Source organism: Cebus imitator, unplaced genomic scaffold (genome assembly GCF_001604975.1).
Source record: "Cebus imitator isolate Cc_AM_T3 unplaced genomic scaffold, Cebus_imitator-1.0 Scaffold118, whole genome shotgun sequence".
Classification (NCBI taxonomy): Eukaryota; Metazoa; Chordata; class Mammalia; order Primates; family Cebidae; genus Cebus; species Cebus imitator.
Window position 1 is genome coordinate 3,264,909 of NW_016107433.1, and position 14,061 is coordinate 3,278,969.

At 43.7% G+C, this 14,061-nt stretch overlaps 1 protein-coding gene across 3 annotated transcripts in view; it reads left to right on the forward strand.

Moving 5' to 3' along the window:
- The window catches only part of WWP2 (WW domain containing E3 ubiquitin protein ligase 2), a 173,668-nt gene that overhangs the window by 29,107 nt on the left and 130,500 nt on the right, over nt 1–14,061 (forward strand). For all 3 annotated transcript variants that reach the window (XM_017539344.2, XM_017539346.2, XM_017539345.2), the window contains exons 3-4: nt 6,818–6,965; nt 7,310–7,431. In XM_017539344.2, coding sequence (XP_017394833.1) covers nt 6,818–6,965; nt 7,310–7,431 — 270 coding nt within the window. The remainder of the gene's footprint in view (nt 1–6,817; nt 6,966–7,309; nt 7,432–14,061) is intronic.

Below are 14,061 nucleotides of genomic sequence, written 5' to 3' on the forward strand. Positions count from 1 at the left end.
AGACGGGGTTTCACCATGTTGACCAGGATGGTCTCGATCTCTTGACCTCGTGATCCACCCGCCTCGGCCTCCCACAGTGCTGGGATTACAGGCTTGAGCCACCGCGCCCGGCTATTTGGTATTTTATTAGAGGAACACTGATAAATTGATCTCTGAAAAGCATAGTGTAATAAAACAAAAAATGGGCTGTTTGGAACTTATTGAGAGACCAGATGCCACAGTCTATTGTGGTCCCTTCTTAAGAGCTTTCTCAGCATATAATTTTGTCATAATGCGATTTTTGCCTTATTTGTTGGCTTTAAAAGCTAAATCCCACATGAAGTCATGACTCCGTGTATAAAGATATATTTCTTTTCTTTTCTTTTTTTTTTGAGTCAGAGTCTCACTCTGTTGCCCAGGCTGGAGTGCAGTGGCACGATCTCGGCTCAATGCAACCTCCGCCTTTCGGGTTCAAGCAGTTCTTCTGCCTCAGCCTCATGAGTAGCTGGGATTACAGGTGCTTCCCACCACACCCAGCTCATTTTTCTATTAGTAGAGACAGGGTTTCACCATGTTGGTCAGGCTGGTCTTGAACTCCTGACCTGGTGATCTGCCCGCCTTGGCCTCACAAAGTGCTGGGATAACAGGCGTGAGCCACCACCACCAGCCAGAGATACATTTCATGAAAGAGACTTTCTGGATAAACTTGCTTCTGTCTTGAGGCCTTTATTTTGGCCTGTCTTTTAAGAACAAGAAACATTCAAAATACCACCCTGCCAATTAACGGTAAGTTACAAATGTGTCAGTAGAGAGACCTGGCTAACTCCACATTAAGCAAGTGTTCAAACTTGGTATCCCCAATCGCAGGACAACCTAATGTATGTGATAAGAAGTACACGACATAACTTATGCTGTATTATTCTTTCTTTTGATTCAGGGCCTCACTCTGTCACATAGGCTCGAGTGCAGTGGCACAATTACAGCGCACTGCAGCCTCAACCTCCTGGGTTCCAGGGATCCTTCCATCTTAGCCTCCCACGTAACTGGGACTACAGGTGTGAGCCACTCTACACCTGGCTAATATTTTATTTTTTGTAGATATGGGGTCTTGCTGTGGTGCCCAGGCTTGTCTCGAATTCCTGGGCTCAGGTGGCCTTCCACCTCAGACTCCCAAAATGTTACAATTACAGGTTGAGTGACTGTGCCTGGCCTTTAAACTGAGTCTAATCATGAGGAAACAATTGTAATCACCCAGTGGGTTCTTCTTGCCCACTGCACAGAAAAAATAAATTCACTGCTGGGCACAATGGCTCACGTCTGCAATCCCAGCACTTTGAGAAGCCGAGGCGGGTGGATCACGAGGTCAGGAGTTCAAGACCAGCCTGGCCAAGATGGTGAAACACTGAAAAAATCAGCTGGACACAGTGGCAGGTGCCTGTAATTCCAGCTACTCAGGAGGCTGAGGCAGAGAATTGCTTGAGTCCAGGAAGTGGAGGTTGCAGTGAGCTGAGATTGCACCACTGTATTCCAATCTGGGCAACACAGTGAGACTCTGTCTAAAAAAAAAGGAAAAGAAAAAACAATTCACTAAGACTGAAGCATTGCATTAGAGAAAGAGTTTAATTGACACAAAACAGGCCACATGGGAAGACAGAGTTATCACTCAAATCAGTTTCCCTGAAGGCTCAGAGATTAGGGTTTTTATGGACAATTTGACAGGCAGGGGACGAGGGAATGGGTGCTGCTGATTGGTTGGGGATGGGATTATAGAGGTGTAGAAAATGATCCTCCTATGCCGAGTCTGCTTCTGGGTGAAGCTACAGGACGATTTGTATCATGAGTCAAGTCATGGGCCCAGGCAAGGTCAGTGGGTTGCCAGAAAGTCAGAAAAAAATCTCAAAAGACCTTAGGTTCTGCAGTAGCAGAGTTACATATAGGAGCAATTGGGGAGGTCACAAATCTTTTTTATTTATTTTTATTTTTATTTTTTAAAGATGGGGTTTCACCATGTTGGTCAGGCCAATCTTCAACTCCCGACCTCAGGTGATCCGCCCGCCTTGGCCTCCAAAGTGCTTGGATTACAGGTGTGAGCCGCCACACTCGGCCAGAGGTCACAAATCTTGTGACCTTTTGTCACATGACTCCTGAGCGTAACGGATTATAGCAACTATACCTACCTCTTATTAGGATTCAAACCCCTCCCATAATCTTAACCTTGTGGCTGTTCATTAGTTTTACAAAGGTGGTTTAGTTTTGGGGAGGGCTATTACCATCCTTTCTTTTTTTTTTTTTTTTTTTTTGAGACAGGGCCTTGCTCTGTTACCCAGGCTGGAGTGCAGTGGCACAGTCTCAGCTCACTGCACCTTCCACCTCCCAGGTTCAAGCAATTCTTGTGCCTCAGCCTCCCAAGTAGCTGGGACTACAGGTGTGCACCACCACACCTGGCTAAGTTTTGTATTTTTACTAGAGATGAGGTTTCACCAAGTTGGCAAGGCTGGTTTCAAACTCCTAGCCTCAAGCGATCCACCCACCTTAGCCTCCCAAAGTGCTGGGATTATAGGCGTGAGCCACCATGCCCAGCTATCCTTGCTTTAAGATTAAGCTATAGGCTGGGTGTAGTGGCTCATGGCTGTAATCCCATCACTTTGGGAGGCTGAGGTGGGTGGATTGCTTTGAGCTCATGCTCAAAGTTTGAGACTAGCCTGGGCATCGTGGAAATGCCATCACTACAAAAAATACAAATATGAGCTAGTCCTGGTGGCTCACACCTGTAGTCCCAGCTGCTTGGGAGGCTGAGGTGGGAGGATCACTTGAGCCCCAGAGGTGGAGGCTGTAGTGAGACCAGATCACACCACTGCATTCCAGCCTAGCCGGCAGAGGGAGACCCTGTCTCAAAAATAAATAAATAAATAAAATAAAGCTATAAATTTCTCTCAAAATAAGCTTGGCCCATGCCCAGGAATGAATGACCAAGGATAGCTTGGATATCAGAAGTAAGATGGAGTCAACTGTGTTGGACTTCTCTGCCATAGTTTTGCAAAGGCAGTTTCACAATCAGATAAATGTAGAATTTGGTGCATTCTATAAAACAACTGGTGGAAGTCTTTAAAAATCATTGTCACCTTGGCAAAGCTGCTAGGATTATACAAGAAAAAAACTAAAGTTAAACAGAAATCATTGCCATGGAAAAGAAGGGAAGACATTCTAGACTTTAAAAGATTAAGGAGATAGTAGCCACAGGCAATTCACATTTATTGATTAGATACTGAATTGGGGGAAAATGGCTTTAAAAATATGTTTGGGGACTGGGCAGTGGCTCCTGTTTGTAATCCCAACACTTTGGCAAGCTCTGGCGGGTGGATCACTTGAGGCCAGGCAGATTCCTTGAGCCCAGGAATTTGAGATCAGCCTGGCCACTGGGTCGAAACCCAGTCTCTACAAAGAAATTAAAAAGTTAGCCAGGTGTGGTAGTGCATGCTGGTAGTCCCAGCTACTCTGGGAGCTGAGGTGAAAGGATCGCTTCAGCCGAGGAGGTCGAGGCTGCAGTGAGCTGTGATTGTGTCACTGTAATCCAGCCTGTCTACACCTACTTTTAAATGGTTTACCAAGAAAAAAAGTGTGGATGTATACACACACAGACATACATACATAGAGACATAGATGACATTTATCTATAACCTGTGGTGTCCAATAGAATAGTCACTGTAGTCACATGGAACTATTTACACTTCATTAAAATTATCTAAAATTTAAGAATCGTATTCTATTTGCACTAGCCATATTTCAAGTGTCAGTAGCCACGTGTCTCATGGGAGGGTATTGGACAGCACAGATGTGGAACATTTTCGTCATTACATAAGTTCTCTTGGGTAGTGATGCTGTAGACACACACACACACCCAACAGAATGTGGCAAAATAGTAACAATTGGTGAAGGGTATACAGTATTGTTTTATTTCAACTTTTTTTTTTTTTTTTTGAGACGGAGTCTTGTTCCATCGCCCAGGCTGGAGTGCAGTGGTGCAATCTCAGCTCACTGCAACCTCCGCCTCCCGGGTTCAAGCAATTCTCGTGCCTCAGCCTCCTGAGTAGCTGCGACTACTGTTGTGCCCCACCATGCCCAGCTAATTTTTGTATTTTAATAGAGACAGGGTTTTGTTATGTTGCCTGGGTGGGTCTCAAACTCCTGGCCTCTAGTGATCTGCCTGCCTCAGCCTCCTAAAGAGCTGGGATTACAGGCGTGGGCTACCACGCCCGGCTTCAAAATAAGAATACAAAATGCCACATGTGATCCTAATTGGGGACCTGCACTAGAACAAATCTTTGTTTCTTTCCTTTCTTGCTTTCTTCCTCTTTTGCTCTCTTGCTCTTTTTTTTTTTTTTTGCTATGATGGGCATTGATAGGACAATTGGCAAAACGTGAATAAAGTCTGTAGATTAAATCTTAGTATTATAAAAAATTAAATGTCCTGATTTTGATCATTGTGCTATTGGTTATGTTAGAAAATGTGTTTGTTGGGAAATATACCCAGAAGTGTTTAGGAGTAAAGGGGCACAACGTCTACAGCTTACTCTCAAAGTTTCAGGAAAAAATGTGCATGGGTATGAGCACAGAGACTCCTTAACTTGCAGTGGGGTTACATCCTGAAAAATCTGCCCTAAGTTGAAACACAAGTTGAGAATGCATCTGACACTCCTAACCTGCCGAGTGTCATAGCCCAGCCTAGCCTACCCTAAAAGTACTGAGGACACTTCCATAACCTGCAGCTAGGAGAGATGATCTGGAAAAGCGGGATATGGCTGAGTGTCAGTTGTTTGCCCCATAATCACGTGGTTGACTGGGGCTTGGGTTCACTGCCTCTACCCAGAGTACTGCGTGTGACTATTCTGCAAAAAGACCAAAATCCAAAATTTAAAGTGCAGTTTTTACTGAATGCACATCACTTTCGCACCGTTGTAAAATCAATCGTCCAAAGTCATGCACCATTTGTAGTCTCCATTTTTTTTAAAAGCATGTAGATCCATGCTCTTACCACCAGGTGGCCTCAGTTAACCTTGGTCCGTGTGTTAATCACTGCGCCTCATTTTTCTACCCTGGGCCATGCCTCAGTATCACAAACCCTTATTCCTAGTACTGTCCCCTTGTTGCTTCTGAATCTTAGCCACAGCTGATTTTTAAAAATCTCTTGCCTTCCTCCCTTCTGTTCCTTTGGGGCCTGGAGAAGACAGTTACTGCTATAAAAAATCTGAAGGTGAATTTGGCCTTTGCTGAGTTGTAGACACCATTATAGGACTGTCACCTTTCCAAAGAGTCTGGGAGGGAGAGATTTGATTATGCTCAAACAGGGAAGCTCAGGCTAGGATAGTCTTGCCATCATGGGCAAGGGAGCATCAGTTGTATCTCTGATTTGGGGCAGGATGGGAGACGTCTAGATGTGTTTCACCCTGGTGACCTGGTGTTTCCACCGTGGGTGATGTACACTAGGGTGTCCCCCTAGCTCCTCGTCGTGATGCTTGCTAAGCTCTGTGCTTGTGAGTCAGTCTTTGGTTTGCTGGTCCCAAGTGAGTATCAGAATTGTTGCCACATGAGGGCTATGAGCAGAAGAAACGTAGATGGCTAACAACACATGGAATAAGTATTCAACCTCAGCGGCCCACCTTGACCTCCCAAAGTGCTGGGATTACAGGCGTGAGCCACCACGCCCAGCCCATTTATAAATTTTAATGGAAATACAGATAATCTTCTTAATATTTCATATTAGATAAATTAAATCTAATATCCCACAGTGCAACAATAGAACAAATAAGTAAAGCTCAATAATGATGTGCAGCATGGTGTGGCATCAGGCTGGCTGGGTGTCTGGCTTGTGGCTCCCTAGCTATATAGCCTGGGGCAATGACCTCGCCTCTCAAACCTGTTTTCTCCTGGGTAAAATGGGGTGATAATGTATTCCCTGCCTCATGGGTTTGTCATGAGGATTCAGTTAGATAATGTATGCGCATGGCATAGTGTCTTTAGTAAGTAGTCATAAAACCTTAAATATTATTTTTATTTCAATTAAAATTTATAAATTGGCCATGTGCGGTAGCTCACGCCTGTCATCCCAGCACTTTGAGAGGCTAAGGCAGGCGGATCACCTGAGGTCAGGAGTTTGAGACCAGCCTGGCCAACATGGTGAAACCCCGTCTCTACTAAAAATACAGAAATTAGCCAGGTATGATGGCATGCACCTGTAATCCCGGCCCGAAGGCTGAGGCAGGAGAATCACTTGAGCCCAGGAGCGGTAGGTTGCAGTGAGCCGAGATCGAGCCATTACACTTCAGCCTTGGCAATGAGAGCAAAACTCTGTCTTACAAAAAAGAAACTTTAAAAAATGTTCATGTCCTTTGGAGGAATAGTCAAGAAAGGCATGCAGATGTATACTTTCACAATAATTTCCCCAGAGTGAATAATTGCAAGCAGTCTATTCAACAGTGAAAGGATATGGGCTTGTATTACAGTCATTTAAGACTGACTTATGGGAGTGAAGAATTTTTAAACAATTGAAGAAATAAAAGATGAAAATCTGGAAGGCAATTTCCCAATGATAAATTGGTAATGATGGTCACCGGCGGTTATCCCTGTGGTTCAGGTTAGGGATGATTTTTTTTTCTTGTATTTCATATTGTTTTTTGTGTGTGTACTCACCTTTCTTAAAAAGTTTTTAAAATCAAGACAAAACAAAAGTTACTGATTTATTTTTTAAAGAAACAATGAAAAAGAGCTGGAACATCTGCCACATGGGGGCATCTGGGAGCCCTGGGACTCATCTTTGACTTTTTCTCTCTTTCTCACCCAGTGGTGTCTGCAAAGCCCAAGGTGCATAATCGTCAACCTCGAATTAACTCCTACGTGGAGGTGGCGGTGGATGGACTCCCCAGCGAGACCAAGAAGACTGGGAAGCGCATTGGGAGCTCTGAGCTGCTCTGGAATGAGATCATCATTTTGTAAGCAAAAGCCCCTTCTTTTTGCACGCAGTAAGATGGGGGAAAGAGAGAGGGTGCTCCAAGGGGGTTGTGGGAGGTACAGATTCCCTGTGGCACCTCTGACTTTTTCTGCCTGTGGTACCCAAGGTGCCTCTCTTTAGGTGTTCCTATACCATTGAGCTCATAGAGCGTTCATTATTAGCTAGAGGGTTACAGGGTCAGCTTTGAGGGAGGCAGGGATATATGTGGGTATCTGTCTGTTTTGATTCCCCCTCCCCAAGAGGTCAGCAGTTTAGTTTAACTGTTTTCTTCTAAGTTATAGGAATGATTGCTTGGATGTAGTGAATCAGGTACTTGTTTTCCAGGAATGTCACGGCCCAGAGTCATTTGGATTTAAAGGTCTGGAGCTGCCATACCTTGAGAAATGAACTGCTAGGCACTGCGTCTGTCAACCTCTCCAATGTCTTGAAGAACAATGGTGGCAAAAGTATGTATGATGAAGGGGGTGCCGAGGTGATTCATTGGTGGGGATGGCAGGACCTGGCAGGTGAACCTGATGCTATAGTTTTCCCCAGGACTAGGGGCTGTGGTACCTCTGTTCTCCTTGGATGCTGTCTTTGGAGTTTTAGGAAGGCTGAGGACTCCTCTCTGCCTCCTTGCAGAGTTTAGCCCTCTTTGTCCAGGTCCTCTATTAGTGGGATGCAGTGGTGTGCTACCCTTGATCCTTCCTTAGGGACTGGAAACTTTCTGCTCTTCTTCCCAATGCAGATGTGTAATATGTTGAATGAAACTGTCAAATGCCTCTAACCTAAATCATTGCTTTTCTAGCCTGAACCCTAAAACAGAACAAAGGAGCTGTGTGTATATGTGTGTGTGCGTGTGTGCACGTGTGTGTCTGTTTGGGACAGTGTTACAAATAGTGCCCTGTGCTTACTCGGCACTCAGTAAACATTTATTGGACGTTGGAATGTGATGGAAACGCCATCTGAATTAGCCAGCATGCCTGTACGTCACGGACGTATAAATCCTCATCTATTTATTGCTGTTTGTGGTCAGTGGCATGGCTCATGGCTGTGGTGTTGGGCCCTCCTTCATAAAGACTCTATTCAGAGCGGTACCATATGTGGCGAATAAATGGCATGGAAAGAAAGGCTCCTTTTTCTCTTGATGTCTACAAAGTATTTTCTGAAAGTGGATGTAGCTTAAGAGACTGGCGGGGGTGGGGAGCGTTGAGTCCCAGTGAGCGTGTTGCATTGATTTAAGAGTCTTTCTTTTCTTTCCAAGCCTGTCCTTTTACGCGATGGGCCACTTGAAAGGTCTTTGAGCCTCCTCTGGTCTTTTCCTTTCTGCTGGGCACATAGAGATGTGCTGAACCCACTTTGGCCTGAGGAATTGTTTAAGACCAGAGATGCGCCTCCTTTTAATCCTGCAGAGAACTCCCTGATTGCTTTGTCTTCTGAGTTGGTGTTTATTTTCCCGAATACTAGCCAGCCTTTTGTAATTTGATCATAAGGGAAAATTCTATTTATTGCGATACTTGGGAAATATACTTGAGGATAGCCTCACATTAGGATGCAGCAACCAGCAAGAGCGTCCTTTTTTCTTCTTCATTTGCCCAGCCAGTATACTTATGCTTTTGGCTAGCAAAAGTTATTGTAGAGACTGTAAACTATGGAAAAGCACAGATACACAAATAAAACAAAATAAAACAAAATTTGCCTGTAGAGCACGGCACCTAGTGATAGTTGTTGTTTTTTCTTTCTTTCTTTTCTTTCCTTTTTTTTTGATGGAGTCTCACTCTGTTGCCCAGGCTGGAGTGCAGTGGCATGATCTCGGCTCACTGCAACCTCCACCTCCCATGTTCAAGTGATCCTCCTGCCTCAGCCTCCCAAGTAGCTGGGATTATACACATACATGTCACCACGCTCAGCTAATTTTTGTAGTTTTAGTAGAGATGAGGTTTCACTATGTTGGCCAGACTGCTCTCGAACTCCTGACTTCCAGTGATCCACCTGCCTCAACCTCCCCAAGTACTGGGAAGGCAGGTGTGAGCCACTGCACCTGGCCTGATAATTATTGTTAATGTTTTTTTACAAGCAATTTTACTGCTGGGCAGGGTGGCTCACACCTGTAATCCCAATACTTTGGGAGGCTGAGGCAGTGGATCACCTGAGGTTGGGATTTTGTGATCAGGCTGGCGAACGTGGTAAACCCCCATCTCTACTAAAAAAAATACAAAAATTAGCCGGGGACGGTAGTAGGTGCCTCTACTCCAAGCTCCTCAGGTGGCTGAGACAGGAGAATCGCTTGAACCTAGGAGGTGGAGATTGCAATAAGCCGAGATTGTGCCATTGCACTCCAGCCTTGTGACAGAGCAAGACTCAGCCTCCAAAAAAAAAAAAAAAATACTTTAATTAATTAATTTTTATTTTTATTTATTTTGAGACAGGTTTCTTACTTTGTTACTCATGCTGGAGTGAAGTGGTGTGATCTCGGCTGACCACAGCCTCTGCTCCTGGGCTCAAGTGATCCTCCTACCTCAGCCCCCACCCCTAGTAGCTGGGACCACAGGCATATGCCACCACGGCCTGGCTGTATTTCATATTTTTAGTAGAGAGTCGGTTTCACTATGTTGCCAGGATGGTTTGGAACTCCTGAGCTCAAGTGATTCATCTGTCTTGTCCTTCCAAAGTACTAGGATTACAGGTGTGAGCCACTACATCTGGCCGTTTAATTAATTTTTAAATTGAGATGGGATCTCGATATGTTGCCCAGGCTGGAGTGTGGTGGCTATTTATAGGCATGATCACAGCACACTGTAGCCTCAAGCTCCTAGCCTAAAGCCATCCTCCTGCCTAAGCCTCCTGAGTAGCTGGAACCACAGGCAGGCACCACTACACCTGACTATTGTTAACATTTTGATGTGTACATTTTTGAGCTTTTTAATTTTATCTTTTAAATAATTTTTTCCCCCTCAGATCCTTGTTCTGACGAGCTTTTTTTCACCTTTGTAGACATATATTGATGTTTATGACATCAGTGAAACGAAATTGAGATTATACATGAACATAATATTTTGCAATATGACTTTTTCTCTTTAAAAATGTACATATATATGTATATATATATATATTTTGAGATGGAGTCTCGCTCTGTTGCCCAGGCTGGAGTGCAGTGGCGCGATCTTGGCTCACCACAACCTCTGCCTACTCCGTTCCACGATTCTCCTGCCTCGGCCTCTTGAGTAGCTAGGACTGCAGATGCATGCTACCACGCTTGGCTAATTTTTGTATTTTTAGTAGAGACGGAGTTTCACTATGTTGGCCAGGCTGGTCTGGAACTCCTGACCTCAGGTGATCCACCCACCTCAGCCTCCCAAAGTACTGGGATTACAGATGTGAGCCACCGTGCCTGGTCTGCATTTATTTTTAGTTGTAATAAAATATACATGATATAGAATTAATCACGTTAATAATTTTTAGGTGTACAGTTTAGTGGTATTAAGTCCTTAATTCACCTCATTGTACAGCCGTCACTGCCATCCGTCCCCAGATCTCTTTTCACCTTGCAAAAGTCAAATTCTGTACCCATTAAATCGTAACTCCCCCTCCTCTCCTTCCACCAGCCCTGGGCGGCGACCATTCTACTTTCTGCTTCTATGAATTTGGCTTTTCCAGGTAGTTTATGTAACTGGAACTATATGGTATTTGTCCTTTTATGACTGGCTTATTTCGTAATGTCCTCAAGGCTTTTTCATGTTGTAACATGCGTCAGAAGATTTTTTTCTTTTTCTTTTTTTTTGAGACAGGGTCTTGCTCTGTTGCCCAGGTTGGAGTACAGTGGCACGATCTCAGCTCATTGCAACCACTGTCTCCTGGGTTCAAGCGATTCTCATGCCTCAGCCTCCCATGTGGCTAGGGTGATGACAGGTGCCCGCCACCATGCCTGGCTAATTTTTTATATTTTAGTAGAGACAGGGTTTCACCATGTTGGCTAGGCTGGTCTTGAACTCCTGACCTCAGGTAATCTGCCTGCCTTGGCCTCCCAAAGTGCTGGGATTACAGGCATGAGCCACTACACCATCCAGATTTTTAATTTTTCAGACTGAATACTGTTTCAGTGTATGGGATATTATGTTTCTCTATTCATCTGTTGGTGGACACCTGGTTTGTTTCCACGTTTTGGCTATGGTGAATCAATGTTTCCATGAATATGGATGTACAAATACTTCTTTGAGTCCCTGCTTTAATTTTTTTTTTTTTTGAGAGGAAGTCTTGCTCTGTCGCCAGGCTGGAGTGCAGTGTCGTGATCTCAACTCACCGCAACCTCCATCTCCCAGGTTCAAGTGATTCTCCTGCCTCAGCCTCCTGAGTAGCTGGGATTACAGATGCCTGCCACTGCACCCAGCTAATTTTTTGTATTTTTAGTAGAGACGGGGTTTAACTATGTTGGCCAGGCTGGTCTTGAACTCCTGACCTCAGATAATCCTCCTGCCTCAGCCTCCCAAAGTGCTAGGATTACAGGCATGAGCCACTGTGCCTGGCCTCATTTTATTTTTCCCTGCCTATCTTTTTCTTGCAATATTCAAGTCCGTGCTTTTAGTTCTTTTGGGAATATACCCAGATGTGGGATCGTCTGAACATATGCTAATTCTATTTTAATTTTTTTTTCTTTTTTCTATTTTAATTTTTTAAAGATGGGTCTTGCTGTGTTACCAAGGCTGAAGTGCAGTGGCTACTCTCAGTGCATATCAGCCTTCATCTGCGGGCCTTGTCACCCTCCACCTCAGCCTCCCGAGTAGCTGGGACTGTAGACATGTGCCACTGTGCCTGGCAACTATTTTTAATTTATTGAAGAGTTGCCATACCATTTACATAGCTATTTCTCCATAAAATATAAGAGCATGGCGTTAATGATTCTCCTGAAATTTAGTTTTTGATGACTGCCTGGTAGTAGACTGTCATACAGCTATGTGAAAATTTAAGATTGAACATTTGGGGTAGTTTTCAATATTTTACAGTAGTAAATAATGCTGTGAGAAACTTTCAAGATTATAAATCTTTGTGCTCACTGCTGAAAATTTATTTGGGATCCATTATTCAATGTGGACTTGCTAGGTTTAAACATTAACAAGGTTTTTGACACATGTTGCTAGGTTACCCTCCAGAGAGTTCTACAGGTTGAGCATCCCTAAAATGAAAATCCAAAATTGAAAATGCTCCAATGTCCGGCACTTTTTGAGTGCTGACACACCACAAGCGGAGAATTCTACGCTTAACACCTTTCCTTTTTGATAGTTCAGTATACACAAACTTTGATACATAAAATTGTTAAGAATACTGTAGGGCTGGGCGCGGTGGCTCTCGCCTGCAATCCTAGCACTTTGGGAGGCCGAGGCAGGTGGATCACGAGGTCAAGAGATTGAGACCATCCTGGAAAACATGGTGATACCCCATCTCTACTAAAAATACAAAAAATTGTCCAGGTGTGCTGGCATGCGCCAGTAGTCCTAGCTATTCAGGAGGCTGAGGCAGGAGGATCGCTTGAACCTGGGAGGCACAGGTTACAGTGAGCCGAGATGCTACTGCATTCCATTGCAGCCTAGTGACAGAGCAAGACTCTGTCTCTGGGGGGAAAATATATAATATATATATATATATAATATATATATTATATATGTATAGGCTGGGTGCAATGTTTCACGCCTGTAATCCTAGCACTTTCGGAGGCTGAGGCAAGTGAATCACCAATCACCTGAAGTCAGGAGTTGGAGACCAGCTTGGCCAACATGGTGAAACCCCATCTCTACTAAAAATACAAAAATTAGCTGGGTATGGTGGCAGGTGCCTGTAATCCCAGCTACTTGGGAGCCTGAGGCAGGAGAATTCCTTGACCCCGGAATGTGGAGGTTGTAGTGAGCTGAGATTGTGCCACTGTACTGCAGCCTGGGCAATAGAGAGACTTGGTCTCAAAAAAAAAAAAAAAAAAAAAGAAAAGGACCAAAAATTATATAAAATTAACCTGCATATATAGGAAACATAAATAAATTCTATGTTTAGACTTGAGTCCTATCCCCAAGATAACTTCTTTTTCTTATTTATTTATTTTTTTAAGATGGAGTCTCGCTCTGTCACCCAGGCTGGAGTACAGTGGTATGATCTCGGCTCACTGCAACCTCTGTCTCCTGGGTTCAAGTGATTCTTCTGTCTCAGCCTCCTGAGTAGCTGGGATTACAGGCATGCACCACCACACCCAGCAGTTTTTGTATTTTTAGTAGAGACGGGGTTTCACTATACTGGCCAGGCTGGTCTCAAACTCATGACTTCAGGTGATCCACCCGCCTCTGCCCCCCAAAGTGTTGGGATTACAGATGTGAGACACCATACCCAGCCCAAGATATCTTATTATGTATGTGCAAATACATCAAAATATGAAAAAATATGAAATCTGAAACCCTTCCAGTCCCAGGCATTTCAAATAAAGGATACTCGTGAGACCCTTCCAGTCTCAGGCATTTCAAATAAAGAATACTCATGAGACCTTTACCCTCCTATCAGCAGTGGCAGAAATTGCCAGTCTGTATTGTACCTTGGCATATATTGGATATTATTTGTAAAAAAAAAAAAAAAAAAAAAAAATTTTTTTTCCTATTTGATAACTATTAACATTATGACAGATTTGCTTTTCCTGTTTCTTTTTGGCTGAAGTATTTTTATTATTTTTTACTTTTTTGCTTTGATCTTCTGGCTTCTCAATACTTCTGAGGTATTTTAAAGTATGTTCTAGACGTCCTGACATTTTATCCTAGATTCTTCAGCATGGATCTCATTAAAACAGGTCATTTTCTTTATTTTAATTCTTCTACATCAAAAAGCAGAATATTATCTTACACAATTACCATGTCATTATTCACACCTAGCAATGGTAACATGTCTCACCATTTGTCTCAAACATGTTGTTTTACAGTTTTACATTTGGTTTGCTTGAACCTGGGTTTGGGAAGATCCATTCATTGATTGTTACATCTCTGAGGCCCCCCACTTCCACCCTACTTTTTTTTTTTTAAGTGAAAGCAAATCTATTAAGAAAGTAAAGGAAGGCTGGGCCAAGTGGGTCA